Below are 23461 nucleotides of genomic sequence, written 5' to 3' on the forward strand. Positions count from 1 at the left end.
ATTGGATGGGAGAAAGCAAATTCACTCTGGGGATCACGCCATTTGCCCTGCTAGACAGGGGTCCAGGGAAGTAAATAGTGTGGGAAGAAATAGCCAGGGAATTGTTATGGCTAGGCTTGTATAGGCCCTAGGACTGACAGCCTAGTACCAACCTATGATGGTAAATCTTGGCAGAGTTTTTCTTTTTTGCTCAACTTTACTTTGATGCTGCTCTATAAAGTGAGTGTCAGAATAGCCTTCTTCCCATTCACATCTCATTTAATCCCTGTTGCTCTCGTGTAGACCCAAAGTTTCTGGATGAATTGAACTGTAGTCTAAATGTTTGACTTTTTACCACCTATGATAAAGCTGTACAGTTCCAGCAACGTAGCTTCAGTTTGATGGCAGTGTTTTTCTACAACAAGGCCTGTGTGTGTGTGTTTTTTTTTTTTAACTTTGCCACTGTGGCTGTCATCTAACCATCAATCCTCCCCTGTTTCTAGAAAAGGGCCATCACCAGACAGCCATAGGAGGTTGCTTGTGTCATGATGGCACTTTTCTTTAAGTTTATATCCCTGGTTCTTGGATATAAACATATGACCTGCTTCACTATGATGGAAACTGTGCCAAATCATGCACAATGCAAACTTCTGTATACATGCTGAGGAAGCTGCCACATTCACAGCTTTGTAAACCAAATACGTGACACAATACTATCCCTAAGTATTGCTGCACCTCATCCATGGGATTATGGCATATCATGGTATTATTGCATCTCTCTCTCTCCCCCTGAGCATGCCATCTCCAGCCAATGTCTTTGCAGCTAAACAAATACATGTTTCTGTGGTCATAATCAAGTCTTTGTCTACACCAGCACTGCTGGCTATAGGGTTTATACATGCTTCCTAAAATAAAAGATTGGTTATGTATTCTTTTCCTTGAATTCCTTGCTGTTAGTATATGTGATGATCCTTAAGCAATCTTGTAGGTGTCAAAACTGTTTCTCCCAGTGGACATGAACCTTTGTGTTTTCATTTTCAGCCTACATGTGGTGGTGCAGTGGTAGCATTGTTGCCTCACAGCAAGAGGTTCTCCTGTTTGATTCTCGGCTGGAGTGCAGGGAGTGCCTTCTGTGTGGAGTCTGCATGTCCTCCCCACGGTTGGGTGGGCATTCGAAAGACATGCGTAAATGGGCATGCCTTCGTTGAAGGTTGGGCATCGAGCTGGCACCTCGGCATTCGTGAAAATCTACTGCCAATCATTAGCGGACCAGAGTTCCGCTGTGGCGACTCCTAACCAAGAAAAGCCGAAAGACAACAACAACATTGAATCTGGTCCTTCCTGCAGCATGTAAAATATTAGAAGCAAAACAATTTTGGCTTAACTCTGTAATTTCTGAACATATTTGAGAAATTGGTGTAGCTGGCTTTAAATACTTTAATGTGGTAGGTTTCAGAAGCAAGAGAGAATAACTAAGACTATCTCAAAACACTGAACTCTTTGCATGAGTGAAGTGGAACAGTACAGCCTGTCGTTTTTTTGTGCTAATTTTAAATGCTGAGGACAAAAAAAAGAGTGGTGTGACCCTGTAAATGAATGACTCTGTCTCCTGGAGTAAGAGTGCATTAGCTGGAACAGCACCGACATTTGGGACATACTCAGTGCATCTGTGTCCCATGGCCCTATTACAGAATTGAAATGGTCTACTAGGATGCTGCCAATCTGTGCTGAATCCCAGACTGAACTAACCATGGCCTGATCATCTTGAGGCTACACTGGTGAAGAAATCTTCAAAAGTTTATTTAAATGCAGCAAATCAGCAGTCCAGTTCCACACTTCTAGAAAGAGAGGAGGAGACAATGATACCACAAGAGTATGCCCAAATCTGCTCATTTGTTATGTTCTATGGAGTCAGATGTATCATTTGGAATAGTAAACTACATTTTAAAGCTTCACAAGAATTTTCTCTTTGATTCATAAGTCAACTTATAGCTATAGAACAGGTAGTCACCTAGTGTTATGACAGGGCATCTCATACTTTCAGTAAGCAATGGTGGTAAACTTTTTTCTTCACACTAACAGCATAAAATTTTACCTCAGAATATCAGAAAGATGGAGAGAGAGATGAGTCTAAGGCTCTAAGCCATCCTCCAGTTGAAAACTATAGACCCTTTGTGAAGCCAGATAGATGTTTAAGGCATTAAATCCCTTCTTGTTAAAATTAAAACCTGTTATATACAAATAGCAGTCAAGATGTTTGCCTTTGTGTTTCCAGGGCAGGGGGCTATAAATCTCCCCAGGATGCAAAAACATTCACCCACTGTGATAACTTGCAAGGACTCCCTACCTAACAAGAAAATCAAAGGAAAGGCAAAAATCCTGCCTTAGTTTGTCAAAAATCCTTTCGCTGTGGCCTAGATTCCTAGGAAACTCATCTGTCAGCTGAATGTCATCTGACCTCTTGTTGTCTGTAAAGTCTGCCCAATGAAAGACAGGTCCGCTTGCCACATCTGTCATAAAAGAATGTCAACAGGTGTTGGAAAGCTAAGTAAAATAGTATGCCCAGTCTGACAACAGATAGGAAAGGAGACATTATTTGTTATCCTTTATTTTAAAAGTAACAAGCCTCCTCAAACAATATTAAGTCATTAAAGATTCCAAATGGAGAATGTGAAGGTGCAGTCATCTGATATTGGAAAGCAGTTTGTATGTAATAACCTCATTAATCCAAACGGCTAGTAGTTAGCTAGATTCAAAAGGGAAGAATGAATAACTGTCATACATTTCCTGGTTAAAAATTGACAGGTAAATACAAGAAGGCAGTACTGAACTACAAAACTATCAGGCATACACACACACACACACACACACACACACACACACACACAGACGTGTGTGCTGAGTACTCATGACAGGGAGAATGGCACAGAGGGAGTGGGCTGAAAACTAAGACTATTGTGAAAGGACACAAGGCAGCTCAATGGAATTATATTGCTGTACTGGTGCAAATCTAAGGAGGTGATTAGCTGTAGCCAGTTTATTTAACATCTTTAAAGTCTTGTACAAAAAGGATTTCCTATATTATTTCCAGTTATTGTGATGGATTATTAGGTATATAGTCAGACACCTCTTTGTCCGTTGAGTCTGTTCCCATAGAGATGTTTAATACATGTGGGAATTTGAAAAATGTGGTCCCATGTTGACATCTTTGACTTTGTTTTTCAGATGCTATGGATAGTTTGATATGTTTTCTACTGCCCTGAAAAACATTTAAAAAAAATAATAAATTACATTATATGGATTGTACTGTCTTGAGAAATAAAGTGAGTGGAGAGTGCTTTCTCATCCGCCTCCCTGCCACAGCAGCTTACATTGAGTTACAGAACTGGAGATGTATTTTTGTGCAAAGCAGAACTGGCAATTTTAACTCACACATTCCTGACTCTCCAGCCTCGACCAGCTTATGAAATAAGTAGAACTCCCAGTGTTCTAGGATGCGTGTGCTTTACTGAAGGCTGATTATTACATATACAGCTCATCAGAAATGACTTCTAGTAATGGAGCATTTGTCCTGTTTTCTTCTTAATGTTTACTCCTACTACATAGTACATGTTAGTCTAAGAAGGAGAATGATGTTTTTTTTTGTTCCTAAAGTTGTTGGCATGTTCCAGAGTAGCAGTGCTGTCTGTTACCATATGTATTTTTGTCCCCAAGGTCTCAGACTTGGGTGCATGCAATGAGAATGGATACTTGGAAGTATGGTATCTAGAACTGGTAGTCACAGACCAGAGGACTGATGGAAGCCCATTTAATTATACCTAGTGTTGGGAAATGTTGAGAGGCACTAGTCTACTAGAAAGATATAACTTGATGATGGATACAAGTACACATGCAATAGGTGTGTTATTTATTCAGGAAAATAATTAGCTATACGTTAACACCATAAAGTAACAGTTGCCAGGAGCAATAGAATATCATGTTTTGTTTCTTTTTGTAATGATTTAATGTCTGTGTATGTGGTGGTGGTCACACATGTATGGCTGTTCAGTCTACAGCTAATCCTGAGAATAGTTGTACTCTGTGGGTACCTTGCGTGGAAATGGTTCTTTACAAGTTGCTATTAAGCTTTCTTCTGCAAAGGTCAGTCACTTAAAAGGTTTTGGAAAGTCTTTAGCCCTGTTAGGCTTGGTTTGACTCTTTTGACAAGGAAACCTCAGTTTAATGATGCATTCAGTTCTGGACTTTACTGTTTGCATGCTATTAGGTGTATGCCTTTAATACACTGAGGTAAATCACTACATCTGGATCATGTGACTGGTATGAGTGGGGCATCTTATCCAACATATAATATAAACTAGATAATCTTGGTACTGGATTAAACCTGCTTAGGCAGGATTACATATTGAGCCTGAAAGTACTATTGGGTGTGTTTTCCATCAGAGGCCATATCTGCCTACAGTGGTATCATGGGTGGGGGATATTTTTTTTAAGGCAGGACTTGTTCCATTTGCAAAACCCTGTAATTTAAAGATGGTCAATGAATATGCAGTGTTAGACTTTGCAGGCTAATCTGTCATGAGAATGCATGACTATAGTTTTATATGACACACACAACACTGTATTTAGGAAAGAAATAAATGGGGGGGGGATAACAACCAGGGCTCAAAGAGGAGGCATCAATTAAATGGGTTGTATCATTTTGGGATGCTGACTGAACAAGGAATGGTCCATGATCACATCCCTGCAAGGTTTTGCTTGATTAAGGCATTGCTACAAAGATTTCAAGATGACAAGGATGTTTTATTTTCATTAGGAATTAATAGTTTTTCTGCTTTTAACTGTCCTGAAACGTATCTGGCATGCAGTGTTAAGAAACCAATGGATTTACCTCAGGTGTGATTATGTTTAACGTCTGTGGTACACGTAGAATCAGTTGTTCTCAGGCAAGAATAAAGGTGGTCCTGCACAAAACTAATGGGACTCTACTCCAGGCAGGGTAGTAAGACCACCTCTGACATTCAGTAATATTTAACCTGAGGGATCTACAAAGACTGATATTACCAGAGATGCAGTCACTTTATAAACATAGCTGCTGCAAATGTTGAGTTCTCCTCTGAAAATGTGCAACTCTCCTGGTCTTGGTAGGTTTCTTTACAAACTTTATAAAGTCTCTAGAGAAGTGCTGTCTCATGTTTGGTATGGGTAATGGATACTCCTCTCTTAGCCACCTCCTTGGCATAGGCAAATAAAGATTTGACTATGATGCCCATGACCCAGTTTGGTTAACATTGCAGGTATTGGAGGAGCAGGCAGGGGATGGATGGAGGGAGGGGAGTGGTCAGCAGTGCCTCACCAATCCCAAGGGGAAGAGTTGTGTGTCAAACTGAGGGATCAACACTGGTGCATTAGAACATAGGCATGCAGGCAATAGTAAAAGGCTAGATGCTGAGGTTCAAACCTGCACAGCAGAGCTGAGCCTGAGAGGTATGCAGAGCAAACTGTATTGCAGGAGCCACATGGAGCAGTCACTGCACTACACCTACCTATAATCAGGAAAGTGTATTAGGATCAGAAGAAAATTTGCAGACTCCTCACAGGGTGACAGTCCATGAATGCATCCTTTTATGCTGGCAAGCATGAGTTATGAATGCATTGTGTGTGGAGTGGGGGGGTGCTTGTATGTGTGTGCATGTGTGTATGTATGTGTGCTTGGTGTATGTGTGTTTGTGAGTCCATCTGTCCATCCTACAATGGACTGGTGTTCCATCCAGGATGAGCTAGCTGCTTTCCACCCACTGAGTGCAAGAATAGCCTCTTGTTCTACCTACAACCTTGTACAGGATGAAATGAGCATCAGAAAATGCATTATTAATGCAGACTAATCTCAACAGTACATTGTGCTCTTCTGTTGCATGAATGTGCATTTGATAAAGTTACATGATATATTTTTGATGCCAAAATCTATTTTGGATATATTATCATGAGACTTTCTGCTAGAGATGCTAGAGCAGCTGGTGAACTGGCTGGGGTCTGTTGGATCATATGCATGTATTATGACAGGTTTGCCTCTTGTTCTAATACCAAGATGCATGTTATGTGTAAGTGTCTCATAGCAAAACTATGTTGTCTTCCATGAGCTTTTACCTATCTAAGGTGCTGCATTGATTTAACTTTAATTTCTTTCAGATGAGTGGAAGCAGTCTGAGCCTGTATAGTGAGGCTGGAGATTTTGGGAGTGTTGCTGTTCAGGGAGCTGTGGAATTTGCCCTAAAATATGATGAAGTGAAGAAGGAATTTACCATACTTGTGGAGCAGTGCCTAGATTTAGCAGTTGTAAATCTTAAAAGAGGCCGCACAGATCCGTAAGTACAAGTCTTTACCTACTTTTATAATGTTTTATTCCACTATAAAACTGAACAGATAAATACTTCTGACTGCTTTCAAAGTAAAAAAAAAAAAAAAAAAAAAAAGAATTAAGAGCATTACACAATTAGAATTCGGTATCAAGTTCATATTTTGAGAGTGTAGAACCATAGTACAGCAACAGTCGGCATACAGTACAGTTTGGATAAAATAACTATTTTGATTTATTTCATTGCTTGCTTAATTTGAATGATACTGTCTAGGAACATTTACTTCTTTCATATGTGGCTGAATGATGCCAAGCAGGTGAAAAGGTTCATCTCAGGCTGAACAGTATACAAATTAGAGACTGGTCTGCTTGGATGCACTAAATCCACTTTACATTTCGTCACTGCAGTCACCAGTCATACAGAACTGCTATTTATCCCCCTCTCCTTGATGTACTTGTTCTGGCAGTTAGCAAAGAGGATTAAGGCTACATAAGCTGCTAGTGAGCTGCCTCCTGTGGGTTTGATCCTCTCAGCCTCCATTTGCCCTACTGTGTGACCTTGAGCAAGTCACTTAACTCACTCAATCCTAGAACACCTTTTTTGAATATTTCCAGTTCACACCTATAGCGCCTTGTTGACATCCAGACCTTTTTTGGGTTTGGCTTCTTTAAAGAACTTACCAGCTAATAATAGGCAGTATTAGAAAGTGCAAAGAATTAGTAACAAAATGACACTAAGATTGTTATTCTATGGTGTGCTGCGGTAGAGAAATTAATCACTATTTGTCACTTATTATTCATATTTTCATATTTGTGTTCATGTCTTCATAACTGAGAGCCCTACATGTTATTGAGTGGTATGGTGTGATGTGCCATGGCGGGAAAGAGGGAAATGCATTGTCATTGCCAATTTATATCACACTGTACCAGCGATATTGCTAGGTGTTAGTAATTATTAAAGTAAACAATATGTTTATTTGTACTTAACACTTTAAAAACAAGTGACTTACAAACTATTATGTTAGATGATGAAAACTATCTTTGATATTTGCACTGTAAGTTACACATCTTTAGAGATATTTTAATTGCTAATTATACAATTAAGCATATGTTTTCATATTTCTGTAACTATCTCAATAAGCATGCATTCATTGAAAATTTGTTATTGTCATGTGAAAGCTTATGTCTGGTTAACAAATGTGTTCTAGCAATATATGCCTAGGTAGTACAGTCTCCAAGATATGAGAATTTGTTTGTAAAAGTATAACAAAAAATATAATTTGGGTTTGTGTGCATTATAATATATAATAATCATGGGAAGATTATGAATGCACTGATTAGTATCACTATAAAGAATAATTCTTACTGAGATTTGTGCAGTTTTAATAGCTTTTAATGTTCACAAAATATTTGTTTATCTTATGGTTTTGAAATTTATTTTTTAGAACATGCTCAGAAATGCAAGCTGTGTGCAGTTTGTTAGAGGTATGACATTCCAGCTTTGAAATAATGCTAGCAGGAACAGAAGAAAAACACAGGCAAAGGACAGAATACGATTATGATTATCTTAGAAAAAATTGGGTACTAATAAGAGAATGCAGCAGTTATAAACAACAAGGAATGTAAAAAAGTGGCACTATAGAGAGTGAGAAGTTAGGAAATTACAGATGAAGGAATATTCAGGAGTGGAGGTAAAACTTTTTTTTGTGGGGGGTAGCCAAATATTTAAGGGATGGGATTGCCATTGATAAAGCAAGAGAGATTAAAGGAATGGTGGGTAGATAATATGGCAGTGGAGAATAGCAGTTAAAAGTTTGGAGAGTAGGAAATGTGGATGCACCTGTATGGTATGGATGAGATATTTCTTAGGAACATTTTCAAAAAATGGGTATGGATGAGGTATAGGCCTGAGGTAGAAATAGGGAGATTTTAATGTAACTGTGAAAGTGGCCGTGGATGCGATAATGAGCAAAGACAGAATTAAACAGACAGAGCAAAAAGGAACTGACAGAGGAAATTAGAAGAGAACTTCAGAAAGCTGCAGGGAGAGAAGTATCTGTCTGGAGCCCTGCTCACCTTTGTAAATGATGGAGTAAGTCAGGCTTATAAACAGACTAGTTTCCAGTAAGGGAGCATTCATCGAGAGAGCATAAAAGTGTACAGATGATAGTAGATATGGTCATGTATTGGACTCATGGTCTTAAGATGCTCGGGGAAGGAAAAAGAAGATAAAACATGGAGCTAGGGTGAATCCAAATGGTGGTTGATGAAGTAGCAGGACATGTTAAGATGGGTAAGGAGTCTTTGGGAGGAAAAAGTTAAGGTCATAAAAAACTCGTGTTAAAAGGGTGACTGATATAGCAAGTAAGGAGAGAGAGGGTAAATACTGACTGCAAAGATGGAATGACTAGAATCAAGCTAGAAGTACAAAGGAAAAGAGACAGAAGGTGAGGAGTAAGAGAAGAAAGGAGAAAAAGGATAAAATGGATGGAGGTCGGGAGAAACATAGAGGGACATTTTGTATAGGAAAGGGTGGTAGTGGAAACAAAGGCTAAAGTGGAGAAATATATACTTTGGAAATTAATGGAGGAAAAAGAAGTGGTCATTATTACCTAATTAAAGAGGAGTTGCAGAACAAACTACGGAGGTCAGGCAAGTCATGGCTGAGATTTTATGAATATTTTATTTTAACCTGTGGTAACCAGATTAGTTTGAGTAGACCAGTGGGCTCTCTTCAGGGGAGACCCAAGGTGGCATTCATACTGACTGGGGGGAAACTTGACCAGGATACAAGCAAATGATTTAATGCCTCATCCAAAGGGTGGAACACCCAGGAGTAGGGGACCCCTAATGTTCCACTGCAGTGTCTGCAATGGAAAATGAATCCAAATGGGAATAGAACCCATAGCCTTCTGTTCTTACTGCACCAAAAACATGTTCACTACATGTTGAACCATTGATAATTCAAAAAGGGCAGGAAAAAAATGAAAGGAGGATGGGTAGGAAAGGATAAGACATAAGGCAGAAAAAGATAGCAGAGATAATCAAAGTAGGATTCCTTATTAAGGTATACAAAACAATGGCAGAGGAAATGAAGAGATTAGTAAACATTTGCAATGTTTCTATATAACAAGGAGGCTGCCAAGATCAGCAGGACAGATGAAAGTGGAATTATTGCCAAAGCAGAATAAATATACCATAGCTGTAGGGGCTGTTAGGGCAATTTCTTTAAGCAAAGTAGCTGCAAAGGCTGTTGTGAGGCTGGAGACACTGTTGTTGGTTTTATTTAAGAAGATGCAAGCAAAGTTTGTTAAAAATGTGGTAGCTATTGTCTGGTACTGTACTTTATAGCCATGGTGAAAAGGCAACTTAAATGGTGCGGTGATATATTTATCTGGATTTAAAGGCATCTGATTCAGTAGAATGTTTCTTGTGTTAGATACTGAAGGATTTGGAAGTGGGAGAAGTTGCACTGTAGGTGGACACAGTTTGCTACAAACAGAAATGGAGATTAGTGAATGTACAGGGAAGGCGTTTAAGGCACGGTATGCACACTCACTCTGGATCCTCTTGGTAGGTATGGACATGTTGCCAAAGTGGGTTGAAGATGTTTGGAAGAAGAAGATGCTAAAAGCTGGGTGGATACTTTGTGATACTGATATATAGCAGGAATAATCCAGGACAGAATTTTATAGAAAATAGAATACTTTGGTAAGGCTAGGAAATGAGTCATCTGAAGTGATAAATGGTATGGAAGTTTAGCCAAAGGTAAATTATTTGAAAGGAGGAGTTAAGGTGACTCTAAGGAAAACGAGAGATCTAAATCATAACTAAATGAAGTGTAAAATATCCTAGGATGGGGAAGATTGAGATACTTATGGTTTTAATCAGAATAATAAAAATGATGATTACAACCAGGGTATACTATGTAATATACATATCAGTAGTAAGAGGCATAAAATGGTAATGCAGCTGCAGGAGGGGAACATACAACATATCAGTAGGGATGAAGTCTAGGAGGCAATGTGGATAAATTAAGCAAGAAAGAGGATGGTGGATGCCCATATAGGAGTTGTATGCTCTGTCATAAAACCTAATGCATTTTAGGCCATGCCCCAGACTTCTGCAAGCTTCCTGGAGGAGTGATCAGCCTAGGTGACTTTACAAGTACTAGAGAGGGCAATACAATGCAGAATTCTGTATCCTTTGTCAGACGCCAAGACTTGTTTTTCTTTATAAGTTGGCCAATGTATGTGCCAAAAAGGAAGTGAAAGTGTCAGAAAAGGTCATACAAGCCCCTGCACAGACATGTAGGCTTGCTTAACCATGTCCTAGGCAAGCTAGCAAAAGATCATATCCCCTAGAAATTGGGAATCCAGGATGCTATCTGTGAATTTTTCTTGTAGGTAGGGCAGTTTCAGTCATGCCACTGCTGTACTGGAATACACAATTGAGCCTGCAGCACTATCTAATGCATCAACACAGTGAAAAAAAATTATACCAGGATACAATTATCCGACAGTAGATTCTGTGGAAAATCTCTCACAAAGTTCTTCTTCAGTCCAGGCGAATATTTACCTTTTCCGTTGTCTTCCTTGCCAAGAGCAGTTTCAAACTGGAGCAGGAATCATAAATTATGTGCCCTAATACTCAGTGCAACAGAGTACTGTAATCTCCTGCCACACATTTCCAGAGTGCTAGATGTTTTATAGCAAAATGCTGTGCTCCTTGGAATATATACTAGACCAAAACAATGACTTGGTAATCTAGCCACTCTGATGGCATTTTTTAAGAATTTTTTTTGGGGGGTGAAGAGGTAGAATCACATGCCTTTGGGCTTCTAAAATGTCAATCTTAATGTTGGTCTTTAGTGGAGGAATGGCCAAGAAATCCTCAGGCTTCTTCCCCAAAATTTTCAATACACACATTTGGAAGAGAGGATAGTCCAAACTGCTCCTCAAAAGTCTGAGGGCATCATTATCCCTACCTTTAAGGACAGTGGTCTTGAGATTTATTGACTTCATAAAAGAAGTGGGAGATGAACAGGAACCATGACCCCATTGCCACTGGGTCACATGAGTGATGTGGTCCTGGCAGTGGAAGATCAAGAATTGTCGCTAGAATTAATACTTATCAAAGGTAGCAGAGTGGGAAAAGGCCTTCCCCAGGACACACTATAACTCTATCATCACATTCAATAGATTTCCACCAGACATTAAAATGACACTTGCCTACCTAGTTATTTGGTGCGTGTCCAAGCAACATTTTGTCTGAGGGATACTTTCAGACTGAGCCTTGTTGACCTGTGTGGTCCTCAGGACCAAACCAAGTAGTAGAGTCCTTCGCCCGAAATACGTCTGATCTTTGACAAGATGTCTCAAAGAACTGGAAACCAGGATCACACTGCTTGACAAAAGGCTCTAAATGATGATCTGGAACTAGAGTAGTGCAAGAATACAGGGGTGTTTCCCAAGGGATGGGAGCCATGGGCATGCCTCTTCAATGTCCAAGGAATTCAAATGAGACTGAAGACTGACTCTGGTTTTAGTCACTCACTACATGAGGCAAATTAATCACTTGAAGTGTTTGGAGTTTGGACACTCAACCTACCTTGATGAGGCTCAAACCTAGACTTGGCTTGTGAGTGGTTGCTTTATAACTGTACTCTGAGATAGCTGGGGATGCATGGAAGACTTTCTGGGTAGTTGGCGACTATCATTTTCATAAAGTGGGGCTACAACTTTTCACACTATCAGTGCTCAGTAGTCTCACTGAATCTCTGGCACCGCCACCTCTGTTAGTTTTTAACATAATGATCTTCCTAAGACTATACAGTCTAAAATGGTGCATATCTTGTTTGGTGATTTGATGACCACATCAACACTTTTTATGATGCTTAGCTATACTAACAGTAGCAAGAATCTTGATCCAAACTGTGTGAGTAGCTTAAAGAAATCTTAAGCTTTGTGGAAGAATTTGTTTAAGAAGCTAATGCTATATCATGGTTTGCATCAGGCAAACTTACTGGCATATCAAAATATAAGCCTTTGCAAAAACAAAAAAAAAAAAAAGAGGAATTCTGATGGGTGTAAAGGAGGTTTCTACTTAGGACTGACAAAGGAGAAGCCTTATAGTTAGATTACAGTGACAAGTACTTTACCTGCTTCTCAACTAATGTTCAAGGTAGTTGTAAATAACAATATATCCTATAGTGTTTGCAAGATACATAGTCATTGACATTCTAGGGGTTTATATGCAAAATAATGAAAATATTGGAAATATTGGAAAATTCAAAGTAATGTTTTAATAACATACTAGGCACTTCATTGAATGTCAGTTGTTTTATGTGGTAGAATTAGGGTGGGATGAAGAAAATGCCTTGCGTGTTAGTTCTTGATATCACTGAGAGGGAGGTATAGCTGTGTTCAATGCCTGACTGTATGAAACTATGCATGGTAAAGATAGTACTGTGCACTTTGGTGATGATCAACATGTGACAGGTTTTACTAGGAATAATAAAATAAGAGCTCATCTATATTAATTACAAAGGGGAAAGGAAATAATCACTTTTTCTTCTGGAGAGGTTTAATTATTTACTGCAGTATTCTCGAGACATAGGTGACACATAATTATGGGGTCAGCATATACTTCTGGTATGGAGGACTATTGAAACTCATTTTTATGGTATTGGTAAATGATAACGTGTAATAAAATTGGAAATAAGTATGCCGTAGCTTAACCACTACATTAAAATTAAAAAAAATGGAGCTTGTGAAGTATTGCAAGGTTGTGGCTTTGAGATGGACAACAAAACTGTCAGCTGATACTTGGACTCTTTGTAGTGCTGCGTCATATGTATTATGTTGCACATTTACGGTTATGGAAAGCATGATAACTATTGGATTTTGTAAATATCTCAGGAAACACACTGTGATAGTATGAGGAACAAAACCGCCCCTGAAGGTACAAGTATAGGTAGTTTATTCAGCAAATGAATTTTCAAAATTGTTTAATGAAATGTTGTTTCAATCTGTCTAATAAAATCAAGACTGCAGTGTATTTACAGACTAATACCAGTTTATACTCATCTTCTGGCAATAATCAATGTTCTAGGGATAAAACATTTATCAAAACAGAAACACAAACATTTGGATTTCTTTTATCTTGATTTTATCCAGAATAAATCAGAATGCACCTGTTACACACTGCTTCTAAAAACAGCTGTTTATCCTTCTCATTTTCTGCATGGGGTTAGGGTGTTGATCAATTGTTGCCACCTCTCTCATTCTCTTACCTTGGCTGACTGTCATAGACCTTGTCTCACACAATCCATCCGTCTCTTTGCTGGACATCGTTTCCTCTTATCTTCTTCCTGTCTCTCACTGATCTTTGCCAAATCATCATCTGGTTTTCTGCCCATGTGCCCAAACCCCCGTAATTTGTTCTCTTTGACCTTCTCTGCAGTTGGAGCTACCTTGGCTTCTGCTCCTATACCCTTATTTCTTTGTCTGTTCCACAGTGTGCATCCTACCACCCATCTCAAGAACTTCATCTCCATAAGAACAAAACTGTGAAGAAAAGACAAAATGATGACTGTCCACACAGATAAAAAGTTAAGCGCTTTCTTTCATTTTAATCACAACAAACTTCAGAACTGAACAGTAAATCAATTACTCAAGTTTAAATAATGAAAATCCTAAGGAAGGTTAAGCTCACAAGGTGTCACCAGCTACAGTTTTCAAATTTGGATTAATAAATAAACCAGTCAAATGTCCATTCATCTAATTGTTCATTAATACATACCATTTTCTTAAAGGCAAAAATATTAAATGTGAAATATAACACTTGACAGGTATACAAAAAGCATTTAGCACATACAAATGTGCGCCTACTGTAAAAATACTTGTCAGATAAACTATTTAATAATATAGTCTGTTATTTAAAAGACATTTAACAGTCCACGGTGGTGGTGCTGCGGTAGCATTGTCGCCTCACAGTAAGACGCTGTCCAGTTTGATTCACAGCTAGAGCGTCTTCTGCGTGGAGACATGCGTGAATGGGCATCCCTTCGTTGAAGGTTGTGCATCAGGGCTGGTAACCCGGCACGTAAAAATCAACTACCAATCATTAGCAGACCGGAGTTCCGCTGTGGCGACCCCTAACCGGGAAAAGCTGAAAGACACAAACGATTTAAGACATTTAACATTTAAGGTCTCATTTAGACCAGGAATATGATGTGCCCTAAGGAAAACCTGCCAACTAAGCTCCTTGTTTTCCAGGGCATTATTAAATTCTGTGACAAATGGAGTCAAATCTATTTCATCCAACACAAAAAAAAATACAAATTTCTTGAAGTCAGAACACTCCAAAGCATGTTTGGCTAAAACATTATTAGTATCTTTATTTCTAATAGCCAACCGATGTTCATACATCCTTTTATAAAAGGCTCTAGTTGTTTTCCCCACATAGAAATTATGACAGGTGGAGCAGGTTGCCAAATATACTACCCCCATACTTTTGCAGTTGTATCTGCCTTTACGTACCACTATTTTATTAATGTGTGGAAAAAATATATTTTTTGATGAATCAATAAACCTGCATTGTTTGCAGTTATAGCATGGGTAAGTGCCAGTGGCTCCTCTCACAGTTTTGTGTTCTCCTATTTCTAAAATGGACTTTACACTTGCAACCTTTTTATAAATGAAGTGTGGGTGGTCCCCTAATACTCTGTCTCGGTTTCCCAAAATAGCTTTCCAGTTTGATACTATAGCAATCAATACTAATAGGAACAGGAAGAGCACAGTCCATTTCTTTTACTTTCCCACGGTTTTGTTCTGAAGTTTATTCTGGTTTTCGTGAATTTGATGGTGTTTACATTACTTCATCTCCATAACTCAACTATTCTGCCTTCGTTGCCCAGATTTCTGTACCATATAGAAGTTCTTTTCACACCGCTGTTTTATACTCCTTAATTTTCAGATTCTTTGGCATTCTTCTGTCACTCACTACCCCTGACACTTTGTGCTAGTTGGCTGCAGATCCTATAATTTTAATTTTGACCTAATTCCGACTTTCATTCTCCTCACCCACCCTGCCCTGATACTTGACATTGTAAACCTGTTCCACTATTTTCCCTTCTATCTCAATTGTCAGCTTCTTCTGATTTCTCCCATTTGCTGCCATAATAGCTGCCTTGTATTCACGTTCCATCCAATATGCCTTCAGTTTTTGCATTCCATTCCCCTATCATTTTCTGAAGTTCCTGTTCAGAGTCTGCTTGTAATGACATGTTGTTTGCATACAGCAGCTGTGTTGATGTATCTCCTCCAACCTGTTTGCAAATGTAGGCCATTACCTGTATCAACAGCACTGGGCTCAGAGATGAACCCAGATTTATTCCCCTCACTACTTGGAACCCCTTTGTGAGTCTGAGCACTGTTTGTACTGTTGTCATTGCGTCCTTGTTTTATAGCCTGCACTAATTCTACCAGTATTTCTGGAACTTCAAACCATCATAGGAATTCCCAAGCCATCTTCCTTGGGACCTTGTCATATGCTTCCTCGAAGTCTAGGAATTCCCAGTTAGACACTTTCCTCACCTTTAGCGCCTTAACTATCTGTCTCACTTCAAACAAAAGGCCAATTGTGCTATATCCTGAACCGAATCTGAACCGCTCATCTCCCATATTACTTTCTACTACTTGGCTTACTTGTTTATCAATCACCCTGTCAAGGGCTTTCATGCAGTATGACAGGAGTTTGTTACCCCTGCACTGCCTACAGCTGTGAATATCCTCACTGTTGTTATACATGGTCACTGGAACACTTATCTTCAGCCATCTGGGATATGCCCTTCTCTACGTACTACTATGAGTACCCTTAAGAGCCCTTTCTCCCCTAACTCACCCAGAACATTGGTATGTCTGCAGTGACCTTGAATGATCCTGACATCATTTTCCTTAGTGCTGTTCTTCTAGAGTGCACACTTCTTCCCTTTGCAGCATACGCTGTGTATGAGAGAGTACAACTTCTGTGTAGTTAATTCAGAAGCTGCTGGAAGTACTCCATCCATCTGCCTTTAATGTCCTGGGGACTATTGAGCAGGTTGTTCCTGACATCCCTTATGAATGGTGTCTGACTATCCTCTCTATCTGTCCTTTTTTTCCTTGCAACCTGATAGAATTTTTATGCCATCTGCTGAATCATTTTTCAGAATCTGGTAGAGTGCCTCTAATGCCTTTTTCTTTGCTGTTTCAAGGGCTCTCTTATACTCTGTTAGTCAACCAATATTCCTTCTAAGCCTGGACCATCTTTTCTATCTTCCTTGACTTCTGCATTCCACTGCCAGCTTTCCTTACACCTGTATTGGCCACATATCTGTTCTAAAGTCTTCCCATATGCTATTTTGTGATGCTTCATTCTTCTTCAACTCCATCTATTTCTTCCTCATCCTCAGATGCCAGAGCCCTGGGTATACCACTTGAACTCTTGTGTTTTTGCTCCAGTCAACTTCTGGGTCTTCAGCCTCATCTCTGTTGACCTTAGAGCCTTGTCTGACCACTGTTTGCAGTTAAATGTGGTGTCTAATGGGTTGTACTGTGGGCTGGACTGTTGCACTGTAGGTGACTCTGCATTTCTGATTGTACCCCACTGCCCTTTTGCTTACTATGTGGAAGTCAACCTAACTTGCATGTTGGCCACTCTTGTATGTGATCTTTTGTTGAATCATACGTTGGCTGCCATCAACCATTATTTGCCAGACAGAGGTCTAGAATGACCTCTCCTCCTTTGTTCCTTTTGCCCCCACCCATATGGACACAGGCAGTTCTCATATCTTGCTCTGTCTGCCCCAATATGAGGACTGAGGTCTGAATTTGTCAATACCAACTCATATCATCCTCCTTCAACTAACAGGTCCTGCAAATGCTAAAATAGATATTAAATGGGGTTATTTCATTTGCCAAATGAACTGCAGTTAGTAATGGTAAACTATAGTTGCCAGCATAAAAAAAATATTTTATCTGAACAGTGGAATGTTTGGAAAATTTAATATTAAAAAAGGCCTGCATCCCACCTATCACATTGTACATATCAGCAGTTAAATATTTTTAATTTGTTTGAGCTTAATTTATTTTTTACTTTTAACTTCAATTATGTATCATATAAAGCACCGCAGCTTACGCAGTTCAGACTTCAACTATCCCATGTTTTGTACATGCATAGACATATACATGAATACACATATGCACATAAGATGAACAATGACCCTGCTAAATAATTTCACTTAGAGATTAATACAACAGGACAGCCATTATACTAGACAGCTATTTAAAAAGGTAAGACAGTTTTTAATATTTGTGTTGTGTGATGATAGTCACTGCTGGGCCCATCAGTCATTTTGTTTTACTCATACCTGGTGCTATTTACCCAATCTTGTTTTGCACTAAGGGCAGCTTTCCGGAGTGTCTTTGAATGGACTGCGTAAAAAAAATTGTGTGCATATTACCCATTTTTCTTGTAGTTCACACTTGCACAGATTTTTAAGTCTGTCCTTGCATCTTAGTCCCTTTATTGTCTTCACTCTATTGCTGACTCTTGTCTTGCATGTTCTCTCATTGTGTGCATCACGACTGAATTAAGTACTCATGATTATTATGGTTCTAGTGCAACAGAATGAAGATTTCAGTCTGGCAGTTGATGCAAATAGTTGAGGTTATGAGTTGTAGTTCCTGAGTTACAGGGATTGAGTCATCAACCCTCATTTGCCTGCTATGTGATATAAAGAAAGTCCCTTACCAGACAGTACTGTGGACAATTGGAAGTTTGGGCTAGGCTACTCAGTTGTCTCCTGGACTGCAAGTCTAGTAATAATCTATGGTTCTTAGTATCACTAGAAATCCACATCCTATAATATGTACCTCAAGATGCTGTTAGCTTTTCACATACCATTGCATGATTCATTCCTGATGTGAACTTGGCCTACAGATTCTTTCCCATTGTGCTTTCCAGAATCACCATTCTAGCCATGTATGTTTTCTCTGTATTACCATTCCATAATGCATAACTTTGCTCCTTTTGCATTAAATTCTAGCTGCCATTTCTCATCACTCTACAGTTGGTCTCCGTCTTTGTGTTATTGCTGTATTGATTAATTTTGATTTCCAGTTCTATTGTGATAACCAATACACAGAACAAGTCTCATCATTGTCAATATTTAAAAGGACTCTCTCAAAGATACCTGGCAAATGAGTCTGACTCTTGTACAATAAGTTTGTGCATTTTGTAGAAGAGAACCAAGGAAACATTTTAGTGTGTGGGAGACATTTTTAATTTTCAGAAGAAAAAAGATCTAATCTGTAAGCAAGGTAAGATAACTGAAGTGTTTTTTCCTGGTTCTGATGTGAACAGGTAAAGCTGCACAATACAATGCAGTGCATTACTAAAACTAACTTATGTAAAGGGGATTGTATCGTGCTACTGTACACACCCACTACAAATGCCCTTGCTCTTTGTGTGCAGTTGTAGATTCCACATTTTAGAGATGTTAGTTTGTTTCAGGAGAGTAACCTATGGTAAATGAAAAAGTAGGATCCTGGGTATGTGTACCAAAGTGTGTTACAAGGCTCAAGAAGCTCGCCGTTTGCTCATATGGGCCAGATTGTGTCTGAAAATGGTCTGCAGTACATCAGCTCACTTAATTGGTTTACAGATAATAAAATTCTTCCTTTTTTAAAGTCCTTTAATGAATTATCACGTATGGCATATTCAAACTTACATTTATGTAAATGTAGTCAAACCATATTAACAAGTTAACATTTACAAACATTGTACAACACATATATTGTTTTATACCATATAATCAAAGCAACATTACATAAATTGTTCATTTTCTATAGGTTCTTGGGTGTTTGCTAGTCGAATGACCACAAGGGCCTTTTTAAGCCTAGCTATGCATCCCAAATCTCGACAAGTTCTGATAACCTTGATAAGTGCAAGCATGGGCATGGGAGATGAACCATTTACAGATTACTGGAGTCCATTAGAGACCTAGGTGCCAAACCAGGAATGAATTTCCAGTGATTTCATCACTAAGGGCTTTTCATCCAGAAAAAAGGTCATTGTCCCACTGTACTCATCCTTCATTAGACCCATTATAGAATACAATGCCCCATTTGGTATGTACCTCTGAAGACATCTGCAACAACTGGAAAGGCTGTAGAAATACCTCACTAAAAGAATCACAGGCCTGAAGCAGATGCCCTATGCGGACCATCTAAAAAAACTCCACCTATACTCTGTCGCATATCATCTACTCAGAGGCAATCTCTGCTTAACATACAAGGCCATGTCAAACCCAGAGCTGTTGGACATGCTACACTTGAAGAAATCCCAATCCCTCAGAGACACCCGCTCCAGGGATCTAAACCTTGTCATCACAATGAACAAAACATGCTGGAGGGATAGGTTCCTGACCCAGAGACTCCCCAGACTCTGGAATAGACTGCCCATACATGTCAAGCAGAGTGCCTCTTTGGCCCTCTTCAAAAGGAACCTTGATGATTGGATGGAAGATAGGACATTCACCCCGAGGATCACATTAGTTGCCCTGCTAGACAGGGGTCCAGGGAAGTAAATACTGTGAGAAGAAATAGCCAGGGAATTGTTATGGTTAGGCTTGTATAGGCCCTAGGGCCAATAGCCTAGTACCAACCTATGAACCTAAGTTTCCCATCCAATTGTCCAAGTTGCACTTGAATTGGGTTAGGGTGGAACTCTGCTTCACATGAATGGGGGAGCCTGTTCCATAGATGGGGTAGTCTCTGGGATACATACTTATCTCTCCATCAGGTCCTATTTATATCACAGGAAAGGTTTAAGTCTTTAGAATGAGTAATTCTGGGGCTTTTTGTTTTGTGGAGATGCAAGAAGTCAATCAGAGTGGGGTCTGATAATGCCCTGTATGCCAGGCATAGATCTCCCCTCAAAAACCTGCAGGAGGCAGAATACAGGGATAGGGCCTTGAGGCAGTCTGCATAGGACATTTTAATTACGCCTTATATTCTTTTAGTGAGGAATCTCTATGGACGTTCCAGTTGTTGGAGATGCCTGGTTAGGTACATATCAAAGGGGGCATTGTATTCAGTGATAGGTCTAATGAATGCTGAATACAGTGGAACAATGACTTCCTTGGACTTAGATGCCATTCCTTTATTTATAAGTTGCGCAACATAGAATGATTCCCTCACCACTGTAGACACGTGATGATCAAAGGCTAGATTACTTTCTGTGTGTGTCCCTAAGTTCCCGACTACTGAGTAAACTCTAAGGGCTGTGTTGTCAATATGATAGTTACCAGGGATGGATGACTTCCGAAAGAATACTATTATGCATTTCTTGGCATTTAGGTTTAGTCCATGGCTCTGACCCCAGTTGTTTGTCTGTGTCAGCCCCTCCCAGAGGACATTTGTGTCAGTGTGAGATTCAATGACAGCTCCTAATTTGCAATCATCTGCAAATTTAGTCAGCCAGAGACCAGTGACACTGGGTTTGACATCTGAGAAGTGAATGCCAAAAAGGAGTGGACCAAGGACTGATCCCTGAGGGACGCTACTTGTGACTGGCCTCTTTGTAGAGGTAGACTCCCCAATTCTAAATTCCTGGGCCTGTTTGTGAGGCAGTTGGCTATCCACCGGGTGACATATGTGTTTGTACCTAACCTGTTGATTCTGTCAGCAATGCCCAAGTCCTGCCTTTTACTTAAACCTCATTCTTCATCCAAAGCATTTTTCTTCATGTATTGTTCCCACAATTTCCATTAATTGCTATGTAATATACTCCTACCCTTTTAAAAATCCCGCTTCCTGCTCTTTTCTCTCTGTTTACAATATTCACAACTTTTAGTACAGTTGCTTTAGACTTTGATTTTCATTTTCTAGTAATTGCTTTTTTGGTAGCCACCAGAATTAAACTTAAGTCTTTACTGTGTCTAGGAAATTCAGATCCTGTATCCCAGCTCAAAAAAATTATTTCTTTAGCTACACTCATTTGTTCACCTAGTATTCCTGACAGAGTATTCTGTAGGGAAGTTTTAAAGTCTGCCACCTCATTATACTTTGAAAACATATATTACCCAGGTACCTTTTTCTTCCCCATCACACCTCCAACATTTGCCATCTACCCAAGTGAAAATTCTTTTGAGTCTACTTGGGAAATAAAAGTATCTATGCAACACTTCCAAGTAAATATCCTAAATATTATAGATTTTGTTGCATATTTGGGAACCATACATATGTCCTCCCCTTGATTCTTTCTGAATTGCTTATTTTTTTCCCAATCTTTTCTGACCACCTCTGATTGATTCCTATAGTTATTGTGCAATATTTTATATGCCCTTCTAGTTATCCCTTTTTAAGCACTGACGTCTGTTCTAGATTCAGTTAAAAACTCAGCCAGTGCAGGTCATTCATTTAGAACTTCCATGTCCCTTTCTGTTTGTCTACACTCTGATAGCAATCCCTGATAGGGAAGTCAGTCACTAGCCTACAATCCATATGTCTTCTTGGCTTCTTCCCACTCTATTACTTTTCCTTCTCTAATTATTTTTCCCAATACCTTGGTTCCTTTGCCATCTTCTTCCAGTAAATGTCAGCCTCCTCTTGACTATTCTCTGTACTCTTAATTGCAGTCATCCCTATCAGCAGAATATCCTTTCTCCATTCCTGGTGGTGGCTAAGTTCTTAGTATACTTTATATTACTTTACTAATATAATATGCTGTATGACTTGTTATTTTCCTTAACTATGTGTCGTGTCCTGTCCAAAATCCTATTTCCTTATTTCTTGAATTTTTACCCCTTGCTTCATCATCATCCCTTTCCACTTTGAATTGTAGCTTTCTGCTTGTGTTATGTATAATAGCCTTAACTGCGTAGCTCTAAAATATCCCATCAAATCAGGTAATCTTAAACCTCCCTGTCCTATTGGGTGGATTAACTTATCCCACATTATTCTTCCCTCTTCCCTTCAACTCTTTATTATTATCCACAACTTCTCCTCTGCTTGATAAAAATATGCCTGACCTTTATGTAAAACTAAAGGACTGAAAACATTTCTACTGCTTGTATCTTGCTATCCATATCCATAGGCAAGAGCAGCCTGTCTGTCAATTGTTGTATTATCTTTTGTTTAGTCTCTTTCCATTTATCCTTGGCTGTCATAACAGAATTGTTTTAATCCATACTCCTAAATACTTCATTTTATCATGTCCCCATAAATATGGATACTGCTGAACCAATTCATGTGTGAGTACAAAGTTTATAGCTATAGCCTTTGTTTTGTTTTCATTAATTTTATATCCCAAAAACTTGGAACTCTCTCAGAATGTTCCACAACACTGAGAATGCCCTTTTGTAGTTCCATCAAGTACAAAATAATAGCAATTGCAAATAAAGCTAACTTTTCTTGAACACCATACCAATTGTATCCTTGTATTTTTGTATCCCTTATTTTCTTTGCCAATGGTTCTAAATACAGTGCAAATAAAGGGGAAAGAGGGCAGCTCGGCCTAGTTTCTCTGTTCAGAGACAACCTTCGACTTTGATATGTGCCTCCAGTCCCTCATATATCCTTTTAATTAACTTTATTAATGTATCAAGAAATGCAAAAGTTTCTATTGCCCAACTTACTCTGTCAAATGCTTTCTCTGCCTCACGACCCACCAACAACAGTGGTATTTTCTTACATTCTGCTTTCCTCTGGATCATCATTGTTCTATTAATGTTGTCGTCAGGTGTTTCTCTACCCAACACAAAACCAGATTGATCCATATTTATCAATTTTTGAATCACCATTGACATTCTTGTAGCCATTGTAGACATAAACCCTTTATAACCATGGTTTACAATTGAAATGGGCCTATATAAATCTGGATCTGATGTGTCTTTACCATCTTTAGGTAGTATAGCCACCACAGCTTTTTTCCAGGATGCTGGTGCCTGCCCTCTTTTTAAAATACTGTTTAACAAAACCTTCCACATCATTATCACTTTCTTCCCTCCTAGCTTCAAAACTTCCACCTGAGACTTTCCTACAGATTGGTGATACATCACCATTTTTATCTCATCTTGTCTTA

General features: G+C 39.1%; 1 protein-coding gene across 3 annotated transcripts in view; it reads left to right on the forward strand.

The window, feature by feature from the left end:
* Positions 1-23461, forward strand: part of LOC122804506 (synaptotagmin-like protein 2) — a 3492381-nt gene that overhangs the window by 2695209 nt on the left and 773711 nt on the right. For all 3 annotated transcript variants that reach the window (XM_044074423.1, XM_044074432.1, XM_044074438.1), the window contains one exon: positions 6166-6341. In XM_044074423.1, the coding sequence (XP_043930358.1) occupies positions 6166-6341 (176 nt within the window). The remainder of the gene's footprint in view (positions 1-6165; positions 6342-23461) is intronic.

The sequence above is a fragment of the Protopterus annectens genome, chromosome 1.part1, assembly GCF_019279795.1.
Source record: "Protopterus annectens isolate FY-2018-M chromosome 1.part1, PAN1.0, whole genome shotgun sequence".
Lineage (NCBI taxonomy): Eukaryota > Metazoa > Chordata > Ceratodontiformes > Protopteridae > Protopterus > Protopterus annectens.